We start from the raw sequence: 12,962 nt of genomic DNA on the forward strand, positions 1-12,962 counted from the left end.
CATACGGCGTTCGAGCGCCCAGAGCGCTTGCACGGCATCTTGCTGCCCATGCGACGCCGTGTACCTCCTCAGTAGGTCCATTGCGTCGAGCACTTCCCGAGTGCTCGTGATCTCGGCAGTTTCTTCAGGAAGGCGTCCAAAACGTTTGCTTTCTCATCCAAAGAAAGAACTTTACGTTTTCTTATGGCAGCAAGCACGTGAGTGAACCGCCCGGTTGAAAAATAAAGCTGTTTAGTTTAGGCGGTGCCAATGTTTCCAACCTACACAGCACTTTTGACCGCACAGTTTACTCAAGTTTACTTGCCCTCTTGCGCCCCTTGCGCCCACAGTGTGCTTGCGCAAGACGATAATCGGTCTTCTCCTAGATGGCAAGACGATAATCGGTCTTCTCCTAGATGGCACTGCCCGTGTGGTCGCGCGGTCGCGCCATCACGTCGCTCCCCCGCTGAAGTCGGCTCCCGCGCTACCCGCGGTACAGTGGACTATGATGATCAGTAAATGTCAGTGGTGATGCTGTTATGCCGTGTTAACTTTTTGCTCGGCATTTTCTGGCCAGCCCCGCGGAATCCGCTTTGCCGCATGCCTCGCCGGCGCTACCGGCGCCGCATCCTCGGGCAACCTATAGGAACGTTGGAAGGCCTGTCCCCGTGAAGTAACCTATCAAGCGCTCGCGTTTGCGCATAATTTTTTTTTTTAACCACAATTTTTTTGCGAAGTTGTTTTTTAGAGTTGATTTATTTATTGCCTTCTATGGCAATGGCGCTTCGTTATATTGAAATAGCAGCAAAATAGACTTCGTTATATAGAGACTAAAAATACATGGGGTCTATGGGCAAGAAATTATGAAAAATAAAATACTTCGTTAAATCGAGGATTTCGTTACATTGAAGTTCGTTATATCGAGGTTCGACTGTATTTTGTATTATTTTATTAATTTTACTTTCATTTTCGGTCCCATTGGCTGGTGCACGTCGTAGTTTCAAGGAACGAGGCTCCCATTGGCCGTTGCGCGTCAGTTTCAACGACCGCCACACCATGGCACTGTGTGTCCGTCAGCGCGCCGGTTACACAAAGCGTCTAAGGTCAGAGCGGCGAGGAGAGGGCGCGCTATGCCATCAGTGCAAATACGCCGCAGACAAAATAACGGAGCGGAAGAATGACGTTCATGCTTTTGCATTCACAACTCGTAAGGCTTAGGTGTACCTCAAGCCTTTTTCGTTGTCACTCAATATATATAGATACCGGTGCCAACAAAACCAAACGAGAAAAATCCTTTGAAGTTTGTTTAAGTGGTAGTTTACACTATAGTCAGTGACAGGTTAAGAATATGGTGGAAACTCTGCCTCCAAGCCTTTAATATTCAATGGCACTTTAATGCCTTGCGAGCACGCGCGACCAAATAATGGTAGGCAACTCTATACAGGTATTTAGGAAGGCAGCAAGTGCAGCTCTCAAGACTGGAGATTCCTGGACGATGGCGGTGTTAGCTACGCTCAAAAAATAAAAATCTGAAGCAGAGAGCGCTTAAAGCTGAGCAGTACAATTCTCTCTTTGATGGGCGGCGGTAATATGGAGCGTGTAGGGGAAACGAGTCCCATGTTCCTTCGCTCTGCAAGTAGCGGAAGATGCCATTCTTACTTGAATATCAAGCGCTGCGACCAGTGAAGTGCGAGTATGGTGCCTAGAATGCGTCTGCAACTGGTGTATTTACCGCTTTCAAGAAGTTCTCCCTCCATTTCCGCCCAATGACGTCTTATAAGTGTCACGCTGTCGTTGGCCGCAATCCTGGCAGTGTTGCAGCAGTGGCGGCGGATGTGGCACACGCGACGTTCTGCAACGTGTCGCTTTCCGGCTCGACAGTCCATGGCAGCTTCGGCAGCCGATATTGGGACGCTGCAACGACGGCGAAGCTTGCATTTGCTCGTGCTTTTCGCCGGAACTTCTACGACCAACCTATGGGATTGCGACGTCTGACAGCGACACACTCCGACTTTTCTGACGTCATTTGTTGCCGCTTCGAAACTGCTTTGGATGCATGAGTGGAACAGGACACCAAACACACCGGTCGGAGACGCGACCCAGGTGCCATAGTTGCGTGCACCGAAGTGGTAGCACGTAGCCTTACTCGGCGTCCACCGTTGCGCAGGTGTTCCCGGAGTTTGCGGCGGCCCACTCGAACCTGGCGAGCGTGCTGCAGCAGCAGGGCAAGCTGGCCGAGGCCCTGCTCCACTACCGGGAGGCCATCCGCATCTCCCCCACCTTCGCCGACGCCTACTCCAACATGGGCAACACCCTGAAGGAGATGGGGGACGTCCAGGGGGCGCTCCAGTGCTACTCCCGGGCCATCCAGATCAACCCGGCCTTTGCAGACGCCCACTCCAACCTGGCCTCCATCCACAAGGACTCTGGGAACATCCCCGAAGCCATTGCGTCCTACCGCACAGCCCTCAAGCTCAAGCCGGAGTTCCCGGACGCCTACTGCAACCTGGCCCACTGCCTGCAGATCGTGTGCGACTGGACGGACTACGAGGGGCGCATGAAGCGCCTGGTGGCCATCGTGGCCGAGCAGCTCGAGAAGAACCGGCTGCCCTCGGTGCACCCACACCACTCGATGCTCTACCCGCTGTCGCACGAGTTCCGCAAGGCCATTGCGGCCCGCCACGCCAACCTGTGCCTGGAGAAGGTGCAGGTGCTGCACAGGTAGAGAGCCTTAAGACTCAACGCGCCGTTTCCAAACAAGCCCACGTTTGCCCACACCCAATTCGCGCGAGGCGTACCACACTGCCAATGGCGGAGCCACCGCTGTGCCGCGACGCCGGAAAGTATATTTTGGAGAGTTTCCAACTGCCCGACATGGGTCACAGTTTATGGGCCGCATTTGCGATATGAGTTGCGAGGAGGTGACGAAAGCGACTATTGTCCGCAAGCGTCTCCGCCTTTCCGCCCGCTTTCCTCCTCTCCACCCAACAACGCGGTGCATGTGCACTTGCAATCGATTGTCGCGGGGGGAGGTGTCCGCCATTACATTACAAACGCACCCCACAGTTTAAGTTCCTCTCCTAAATCTGGGCTCTTTGTGCACAGGCAGCCCTACCAGCACCCTCGGCGGAGGCCGCCGGGCTGCCGGCTGCGGGTGGGCTACGTGAGCTCGGATTTCGGGAACCACCCCACGTCGCACCTGATGCAGAGCGTGCCGGGGTTCCACGACCGGTCGGCCGTCGAGGTGTTCTGCTACGCCCTCAGTCCCGACGACGGCACCAGCTTCAGAGCCAAGATCGCCGCCGAGGCGGAGCACTTCGTCGACCTGTCCCAGGTGCGCTCCCTAAGCGGGTGCTTGCATGACGTCCCCGCTCGGCATCGAGTCTCTATTGTGCGCCGTCGTTGAGGCCAGTGTAGTTTCTGCAAAGTCTTGCATCTCCTTCGCGAGTGCTCTTGTGCGGTTAGAGACTCCGAACGAAGCCGCATGCTTGCGGTGGTAGCTTCGACGGCGCTGGAGTGCTTTGGAAACTATGCTAGCCTCGACGACGTCGCGGAAGAAAGTCGACGCCGAGCGTAGCTGGAGGGTTTCATTACATTGTACAACAGTGGTAGACTTGCCTGCAGTCCCCGAAAAATTTTAGCAAGTTTTGAAGCCCCGTATTTATGGGAAATATCTTTTTTTGCCTAGCCTAACCAAACATCTATACTTCGTTTCAGCTTCGGTCCAGACGCAGTCGATGCTACAAGCGCGAGCATGTGGCCCAGAACAGTGCTTGCACTGCACGAGCGCGCGTGCTTGGCGGGGATGCTGAAAGCCCGGAGCTCGCGCTTGCAGCTTTGGCTGCGTCTGGACCGAAGCTGAAACGAAGTATAGGAGTATTGGAACTCTTAAAGATGCAGGTTCTGGCTAATGGATTGCTGGCAATGTTTCCTAAAAAATGCAAGCGGCAGTGTTCTTGTTTGGAGAACTTTTTGCATTCAGTGTGATTACTTCTATCATCGATAATCCAAGTGTTTTAAGTGCAAAGTCAAGATATGACTGATGAAAGACAGGTAGAGATGCCCACTAATTGAGAACTTTCGGGCAAGGCAAAAGAACTGCAGCCTATGAGGCAGTCTCCTGAATATCTTGATTTGTAGTCCTTGAAGAATTTCACACCCTCGACGTGGTCAGCGTAATGATGTCGTCTACCGTGACGTGCACACGTTGGGTGTCCTCAAAAGTGCATCCTCGACGCGTCGTGCGCGAGGCCGAGACTTGCCACGAGGAGTGCCCGTGAGAAAAGTCCGTTGCCCTCCCTCGGTCCAGGTGCCGTGCAACGGAAAGGCGGCGGACCGCATCCACGCGGACGGCATCCACATCCTGGTGAACATGAACGGGTACACGAAGGGCGCCCGCAACGAGGTGTTTGCCCTGCGGCCGGCCCCCGTGCAGGCCATGTGGCTGGGCTACCCGGGCACCAGCGGGGCCCCCTTCATGGACTACCTGGTGACGGACCGGGTGACCTCCCCGCCCCAGCTGGCCGGCCAGTACTCGGAGAAGCTGGCCTACATGCCCCACACCTTCTTTGTGGGCGACCACCTGCACATGTTCCCCCACCTCATCGAGCGAGCCATCATAGACGCCCGGGACGCCCGGCTCAAGGCTGCCTCTGGGGCCGCCGAACTGCCCGACAACGTGTCCATCGTCAACGCCACCGACCTGTCGCCCATCATCGAGAAGGCCGAGGTCAAGGTGCGTGGCCACATCTAAACCCCCCCCCCCCCCCCCCAAACACGAATTTTGTTATGGACAACATTCACCATACTTTCTTTAAGAAAAAACGTTGTTTTAGGTGAAACGAAAATATATTGGGTCTTTAAAATAGATTTGGGTAATGCTCTGCCTGTTTCATCACATCCGTCCATGACAACAGATTTCTCTGCAGTCCCCCATCAACCGATATTCCCAGCTCCTCATTCCTAGCCCGACACATGACAGGTTCAGATGGGAAGGGGGAGGGGAAACCCATTCACCCGTCTACACTTGCACTACGGTGTCTGGAGCACGTCTTTGAACGGTGTGTCTACACTGTTTTCAAAAGTGGTTCTTCGATTTTCGCCCAATCACTTAGAAGCGTTACGCTATCACCTGCCGCAGACCTGGTGATGGCGGCGTGCAGATGGATATGGCAGACGTCTCTTCCGCTGTATGTTGCTTTCTTGCGAGGAAGTGAACAGAAACCAAAGCAGATGGGACGCCTCCACAACGGCGACTTTTGAGTCTTTTTAGCCGGCATTTCAGCGACGCGGATCGCGACATCCGATATCGTGTTGCGTCGAGTGTTGTGGCAAAATCTGGAGCAGTATGGGCAGAATAGGACACTAAACAAATCAATCGGAGACGCACTCGAGGTATCGTGCCCGCCCGTGATACGTTTGTCTTACAAGTAGCATCGTATGTGCCAGTGCACGAGGCCCGTGCTTCATGAAACCTTTGGAAGCAAATGACGACGCAGCACTCGCTTTTGGCACGTGGTAATTGGTGCTTGTAAAAAACGCTAAGAGTGAATTTTATCGACGATCTTTAGCCCGAAGGCCTCCCCCAGTTTTTGGACGGGACTTGTCATGGGACGCGAGAAAGCTCGTTCGTTGAAAACCACTTTGCGAGAGCTCACCGGTGTCGACTTTGGGCTCGTAGCCGACATAGCCTCAGGGTAGGATGTGCCTCGGTCGGCCGCTACGTAGCGCGGCTGGTGGCCAGAAGGGGGCAACCTCGGGTGGGGCACGTTGGCGAACGATTAGGCGCTAGCGTGGTGTCGTAGTTAGGTTGGGCACTCGAATGTACGAGCTTGAGTTTACCGATAGCGGCTGTGGGCCCAGTCAAAGTTGCGGGGATTCCGCATAAGGTTGCACTATCGGTCAGACCAAACTTTGTCGCCCGTGCCCTGTTAATATCGACGGATAAATGCTGTCTCGCAGATATGTGCCGTGCCTTGGAACACCACAAATAGAAGCTGGGGACTCAAACGTGGCGAAAAGTACTCGACACTGGGGTCTCCTTGAGAGAAGACACCAACCCATGGACACCTTTAGTACTTAATCGAGGCTAGCATAGCTTCCTCGTTTCGTGCACACACTCTGGCAGCTAACGAAGCCACACGGTCGCGCAAATAGCCTGACGACGTAGCGTGAAACGGCGTGGAGCATAGGGAGCGTAGTGCCGAGGCTCTCGACCGGGTCGAGTTTCGGGTAGCGTCGAACGCCTTCGTGCCAGCTCTACGTCACTTGCAGTGGTTTGATTGCGACCCTCGTGCACTTCAGAAAATCCGGGAGGTGGCGGTGGCGACGTCCAACTCTTCGGAGGAAGGAGAGCGTGTGGAGGTGGTGAAGACGGTGATCGAGCTGCCCACGACAGTGCAGGCCATGATCAGCGGCGGACAGGTGCAGGCCCAGGTCAACGGGGTGGTGGTACACAACGGACTCGCCAGCACGCAGGTGGGTGATGCGCCCTCAAGGGCTGCCTGCGGCACCTAGCGTAGAAACGGGGAGGCGTCGAGAGGCACTGCCGTAAAATTCGGTGTGCAGCTCATTTCCTAGTTGTAGTGCAAGTTTCTGAGCCGTGAGAGTCGCGCCTCTTTTTTCCCAACTGCGCGTACTGTAGATAAAAGTATGAAGCATGCGCGGCCGAGATTTACGTTTGGTCGGCATATTCGCGAGGCTTTCTCGTGCCCCCCACATTTGCTGGACTTCTCAAGCACGTAAAAAAAGTCCTTTGAATCAACCGGTTCCAAGGGTATGTTTTTTCATGTGGACTCGTATGTGCGATTGCTAGGACTGCACCCCTGCTTCGAACTTACCAAAAATTCGAAATACCGAGAGGGAGACGCACATTGCAGTTGGTGCGAACGGTTAGGCGCACGCCTCGTCCAAGAGCCCTTGCGGCGTCCTCCCCTCCAGGTGAACACGCGTGCGGCCACCGGGGAAGAGGCCCCTCGATCGATCCTGGTGACGAGCCGTCAGCAGTACGGGCTGCCCGAGGACGCGGTGGTCTACTGCAACTTCAACCAGCTGTACAAGCTGGATCCGGCCACGCTGCGCATGTGGGTGCACATCCTGCAACGGGTGCCCAACTCGGTGCTCTGGCTGCTGCGCTTCCCCGCCGTCGGGGAGGCCCACGTCCAAGCCTGGGCACAGGCAGAGGGGCTCGCCCAGCCGGGCCGCATCATCTTCTCCAACGTGGCCGCAAAGGTACGTCTGCCATATACCGACGAGGCCGTAGTGGCGAATTTTCTGTGGCCTATCGAGTAAACTTGTAGTGTTGGATTTATTTATTTCACCTACCCTGGGACACAAGTGCTCTGTCAGCATTCGGCTGGGACTCGCGTCCTCACCGATTGAACAAGAGTCCAAACACCGAGGCAGCACACCTGACCCAACTCCTCCTCGCGTCCGGTCGTAGAAAGCCCATCGCTGCCGCCTTATCTGGGTGGTGGCGAAGCGGGCTTTTTCATGTTTTTTTGCCAGTGTGTGGGTCACCTGGCCAGGACATGCCACCAAATTCCGCACAGACGCCCACCCTCGAGCGGTCAGCCATCCAGTTTCTCTGACTAAGTATCCTTGGTAGAGAACTACCGAAAACTTCATCTAGCTAATTCCCAGGATTTTTACAGCGAAGCGAAGCTGTTTTGCGCTGGGATCTGGGGGAAAATGCGTCTGCGGATGTTGACAGAAAACTCCCCATGGGTCGTGGCAAGTATGAATAACAAAAAATAAAAAAAAGGGAGCAACCAGTGCGAGTCAGCCTTCCTTGGCATTATTAGATAGGTCCTGATACCTTGTTATCAACTCTAGGCATCGTCCTTGAGGTCGTCCTCTAGGCGTTTCCCTCGAGGTTGTCCTAAAAGTCATCCTTTAGGCATTGTCCTTGAGGTCATCCTTTAGGCATTGTCCTTGAGGTCATCCTAGACGTCGTCCTCCAGGCATCGTCCTAAAAATAACAGCTTCGCTGGCCCTCTATCTTCACATGAAATGGAAGGGCCCTACAATTTTTTTGTTTACCAGCACCATTTCGTTGTCTTTGTTGCCAAACACGTGGGGAGCCCTCTGGAATAGAACGACCGCTAACGGGTAGCACGTGCTGGCACGCGGCCCTGACGCCCTTGCCGTCTCTCGCAGGAGGAGCACGTGCGCAGAGGCCAGCTGGTGGACGTGTGCCTGGACACGCCGCTGTGCAACGGTCACACGACGGGCATGGACGTGCTCTGGGCCGGCACCCCCGTGGTCACCTGGCCGGGGGAGACCCTGGCCTCCCGGGTGGCCGCCTCCCAGCTGCACTGCCTCGGGGTGCCCGAGCTGGTGGCACGCTCCCGCAGGGACTACCAGGACATCGCCATCCGCCTGGGCACCGACCGGGAGTAGTGAGTGGCCCCTCTGTCTTTGGGCAGTGCAGTTGGAAGGGAACCCGAGTTGGGGGCGGACTTCTACAGCTTTTATTGCACTTGGGCAGACGTAAATGTAAACCATATTGATTTTGAAAACATACGTGCAGCAATTGTGGCAGGTCGCAACGTATGTCGGCGTCCCCGAGCCAACTTTGGCGAGCGAGGGTCCTCCGACCTCGCCAATGACATCATTTTTGCTACTTTTTGCTTCCACTTTCCCCACCACAACGGGCAAGGGTACATTGAAAGTTTAATTGGAAATTACGACGCTTCTTCCAATAAGATCGAAAGAAAACTTGGAACATATTAGAGCGCAGCTCTTAGGGGCCCGTTTCCGGCTTGAGCGGCGTCGGCGTAACCGCGCGGTGCATCATGGGAAATGTCCCATAATGCACCGTGCGAGCCCCCCACCGGGGTCATGTGACTTCGTGGGGGGGCACGTGACCCCCCCCCCCCCCCCCCGGGGTCACGTGACTCCCCTGAGGTCACGTGACCCCCTCCTCGAGGTCACGTGACCCCCGCCGATGTCGCGTGACCCCCCGATGACGTCATCAGTGATGATGTGGATGCCGGTGACGTCATCAGTGATGATGACGATGACGATGTGGATGCCGGTGACGTCATCAGTGATGATGACGATGTGGATGCCGGTGACGTTACCGACATCCACATCGTCATCATCATTGATGACGTCATCAGTGACGTCACTGATGTCGTCACCAGCATCCGCATCGTCATCATCACTGATGACGTCGTCAGCGACGTCACTGATGACGTCACCGACATTCGCATCGTCATCGTCATCATTACTGGTGAAGTCATCAGTGACGTCACTAATGACGTCATCGGTACCCGCATCGTCATCGTCACTGATGACGTCATCAGCGACGTCAGTGATGACATCATCGGCATTGGGGGTCACGTGACCCCCCCCCCCCCCCCTGGTTAGTCTAACCCCCCCCCCCCCCCCAGCGCCCTTCCCTCCTCCTCCTCAAGAGCTGCGCTCTAATTCGGCGTTACAGGGGGTTGTAAGCGGCTTTCACTTTTTTTAAGGTGCCTACATTAAAACAGTTTTTTCTAGTTCAAGGGCCTCTTAGGCTTTCATTTAGCGGGGGAAAAGGGTCTCAGCCTGCCGTTTCCGTCCGCTACGTAACGGTCTTCTCGGAGCACCGGCCAAACTGAACTTCAGCTTGAATGTTGCGGGAGAGTCCAGAGAACGAGCAAGCAAAAAAAAAACCACGTGCACTGTCACGCATGGCTAACGAAATCTTCGTTTTCGCCAACTGTACCGCTGGAAACCAGGAACCTAGGTTCAATCCCTGCCCGTTTTGATCTGGGTGAGCATTGTACCAGCGTTCATTTGTGTATCGCTACTGCTTGCTTGAAATCAAAGACCCTAGGCATCGGTTCAATTTCAGACTTTTGCAGCATGAACCAGTGTTACTATACTTCTAAGGCTGACTGACCTTACACAGTTTAAACAGAAACATCTAAATTGATTTCCCAGTCCAATTTTTTTGTTTGTGCTAGACCCATTTACGCTTTGATGCGTAACTATAGGCCATGCAGCCTCTACAGTTGCCGACAGAAGGATAACAGGGCATGTCTTTTGAATGCCCATCCTCCAGCACGTGCCCCATGCCCTCTGCCGTGGTTAGGCTGTGTGTGTCTGCACGAGACGCCAAAGGCACCGTGGAAGGTAGGAAGCTCATGCTGTAGGCGGGACAGCTGTAGCTCACCCTCCCATTCTCAACTCATCAGTAACTACGGTGTGGACATAATTATTAGCACGCTGTAAATCTCTGCATCGCTTTATTGGAACAGTGCAGAGTGGGGAGCGGTTCTTCCAAGCATCAATCAAGGTAAAAAAAAAAAAAAAAAAACTAAAAAACTCTTTGCACACAACCGGGTAAAGGAGATACACTCTGAGAAGGTCTGTGCGTTTCACAGTTCCTGTGCACTACCCTGGTTTCCTCCAGCAGTGTAAGGGCACCACGCACACTGAAGATGTGCGCTACAAATGTCGAGAGAGGGTAACCACAACACCGGCTTGTCCCAAGGAGCAGACGACAGGGCCCATGGCGATCGAGCAGTGCGGCCCTAACCTAGTGCCTCTCGCGGTTCCGCAGCCTCAAGGCGATCCGGGCCAAGGTGTGGGCAGCCCGCATGGAGAGCCCCCTGTTCAACGTGCGTGCCTACACGGCCAACCTGGAGAAGCTCTTCTTCAAGATGTGGGCGCGCTACGAGGAGAACCAGCCACTGGACCACATCATGGACTAGGTCCTTGCGTCGGAGCCCAGCCACTGGGCCCGGCCTCTACTGTACATGGTTCGCAGATAACGGTGCGGTTTGCAGACGACGAGAAGCCACGCCGTCTTGCCAACAAAAGGTCCCGCAGTCTGGAGGATCAGCTCGGGACCTGCATTTCATTGCCCAGAGACGTTGCGGCAAATAAAAAGACACGAGTCGGGTCCGCCGTTGTCTGTACATTTCTCATTCGCTGGATGACGAACTGGACGAGGTTTTTCTCGCCTTCTTGCTCGCTGTTGGGGCGTCGCTGGAGCTGCTACTACTGGAGCTGGAGCTGCTGCTACTGCTACTGCTGCTCCGACTGCTGTTGCTCGAACTGTCGTCGGGGGACGATGAGCTGTCGGAATCGCTGGACGAACTGTCGTCTCGCGGTTTTGCCTTCTGCAGGTTCTGTTTCCTGATTGGGACCAGAAGATACCACATATTAATGAACAACAAATCCCAACACCCTCCCCAACGAAAAAAAAAAAAAAGGAAGTGCTAAATTTGAACGTGAGGAGTTGGGAGAAGGGGAGGAGCCAACATTTTCAAATTTAAATACTTTCACAAGCTATGGAAAAATTGATTGTTGTACTATTTCATTTCACCTTTAGTGAGTAGTCTGAATGGGGTTTCAGTTTCAATCATTAAGTGTCTCTCTTGCTGGTATGGTCATGTACTGTTGTTGCATCGGTGTCGCCGAAGGCTTTTGGCTTTCGGAGCTCAATACCCGTAAAGTTTTCAGACCACCGCAAAACAATTTTTTTTTTTTTTTTTTTAAGGTTGAAGGAGTTTGTCAACGGCCTCGGTTCCTGCCACATGCAGCAAAATAGCCACTTTCTGCTTGTCTGTCTACACTAACACACTACGTCTAGAGAACAACTCTACATGCGCGAGATGCAACCAGTTGTCTGTAAGGTTGACAGACTGTGATATCCACTCCAAAGGTTCGAGCAGCTCTGTATGCCACGTTGGACGGTCTAGTTCGAACGTTCAGAGGGTGTCGGCACCATGAACCATGCGCGAGTCTGCATTGCGTGGAAGCCAGAAGAGAACTGGCTTGTGCTTTTATTCCATAAGCCCGTGGCCGTTGCTTCAGCATCTCAACGACACCACTACGATAGTCGGCGGGCAGAATGAAAACGCCCAGCCTCCAGCCAACACTCCACACTTTCTGCTGTGCTTTGACAGTGCACGCATGCTCCAGGTACACGAGACGCCAAAGCGTTGTCCAAAAAAGGTCCTGCTGTTCTCACTTTGTGACTATATGGTGAGCAAGTTCGTCTGCTTTGTGCAGGGGTGTTGGTGACGTCAGAATGCCAAGTTCTGATTGGCTCCGATTGGAAGGATAGTGGGTAGGCCTCAATGCTAACTTGCCTTGAGGTCTACACTAACAGTGCCCGGTGGAACCCCACATCTTCAGATTCATATCCTTCCAATCGAGCCAACCAGAGCTCGGCGTTTTGTCGCCACCGCAACCAGCTGCGCAAGCAGACGAACTAAGGCCTAAGCCTAAAAGACAAAAATCTAGTCACTGAAAGGGTGAGAACGGCAGAGAGAAGCTTCAGTTTCCCCGCCTTCAGAGTGAGCTTAATGCATCCGACAACACTTCCACGTCAGTGCACCTCGAGTGCGCGCGTGCTTGAGGCTGGACGTTAGAAAAACGCCCGGCCGTTCTCACTCTGTCGGTGACCGGACGAGGTACTGATGCGGTGTGCTCACATTTGAAGGGTGTTCATCAGAGCCTGCTTTTTGACCTTGTTATTGAGCAGGGTCGTCCTGGAGTCCCTGTGCACGTATTTACGCTTTCCCGTGCACTGATACGTCCAGTGGCCCAGCTCGAGGCACTTTTGGCATCGCACGCCGGACAGATTTTCTCTGAAAGAGAAATTCGAAGAGGTCGGTTTGCGCGCCGGAAAGTCGAGTTGGTCCAACTTACGTTTTCTTGTTCATTCCGGGCAGAAGTTAGACAGAAGTTGCGATGCTTTCATTTGGGGAGTAGCGCGTGATTGACTTAATCACTCTTAATGACACGAAATTGGTCAATGCGTCATTGCTTTGTCAGAAATCGACAACGCATACCCGCCGCACGCATGATGCTCAGGAAGACGCCATTTTAAAATAAATTGGAAATGAACCCTCTCCACTGGCTATAAAAAAGATATTATTTTTATCCGGAGCGTTTTGAATTTTACCTAAATTTGTTGGGCCATTAGATATAAACCATTCCGGAAACCACACTAAAATACATTTAATATTTCTAAGAAGATT

General features: G+C 53.7%; 2 protein-coding genes across 2 annotated transcripts in view; one reads left to right on the forward strand and one right to left on the reverse strand.

The window, feature by feature from the left end:
• Positions 1–10,875, forward strand: part of LOC115329636 (UDP-N-acetylglucosamine--peptide N-acetylglucosaminyltransferase 110 kDa subunit) — a 30,581-nt gene extending 19,706 nt beyond the window's left edge. The window contains exons 9-15 of the mRNA XM_029991348.3: positions 2,147–2,700; positions 3,085–3,313; positions 4,289–4,714; positions 6,283–6,456; positions 6,919–7,209; positions 8,137–8,378; positions 10,532–10,875. Of these exons, the coding sequence (XP_029847208.1) occupies positions 2,147–2,700; positions 3,085–3,313; positions 4,289–4,714; positions 6,283–6,456; positions 6,919–7,209; positions 8,137–8,378; positions 10,532–10,682 (2,067 nt within the window). The 3' untranslated portion in view covers positions 10,683–10,875. The remainder of the gene's footprint in view (positions 1–2,146; positions 2,701–3,084; positions 3,314–4,288; positions 4,715–6,282; positions 6,457–6,918; positions 7,210–8,136; positions 8,379–10,531) is intronic.
• On the reverse strand, positions 10,198–12,944 carry LOC115329641 (zinc finger CCHC domain-containing protein 10). Its single transcript, XM_029991354.3, has 3 exons — positions 12,631–12,944; positions 12,414–12,569; positions 10,198–11,109 (listed from the first exon to the last, which is right to left on the reverse strand). The coding sequence occupies exons 1-3, from the start codon at positions 12,642–12,644 to the stop codon at positions 10,896–10,898; spliced, it is 384 nt and encodes a 127-aa protein (XP_029847214.1). The 5' UTR covers positions 12,645–12,944; the 3' UTR covers positions 10,198–10,895.
• Positions 12,945–12,962: the final 18 nt, after the last annotated feature.

The sequence above is a fragment of the Ixodes scapularis genome, unplaced genomic scaffold (genome assembly GCF_016920785.2).
Source record: "Ixodes scapularis isolate PalLabHiFi unplaced genomic scaffold, ASM1692078v2 PGA_scaffold13__105_contigs__length_92229423, whole genome shotgun sequence".
NCBI lineage: Eukaryota > Metazoa > Arthropoda > Arachnida > Ixodida > Ixodidae > Ixodes > Ixodes scapularis.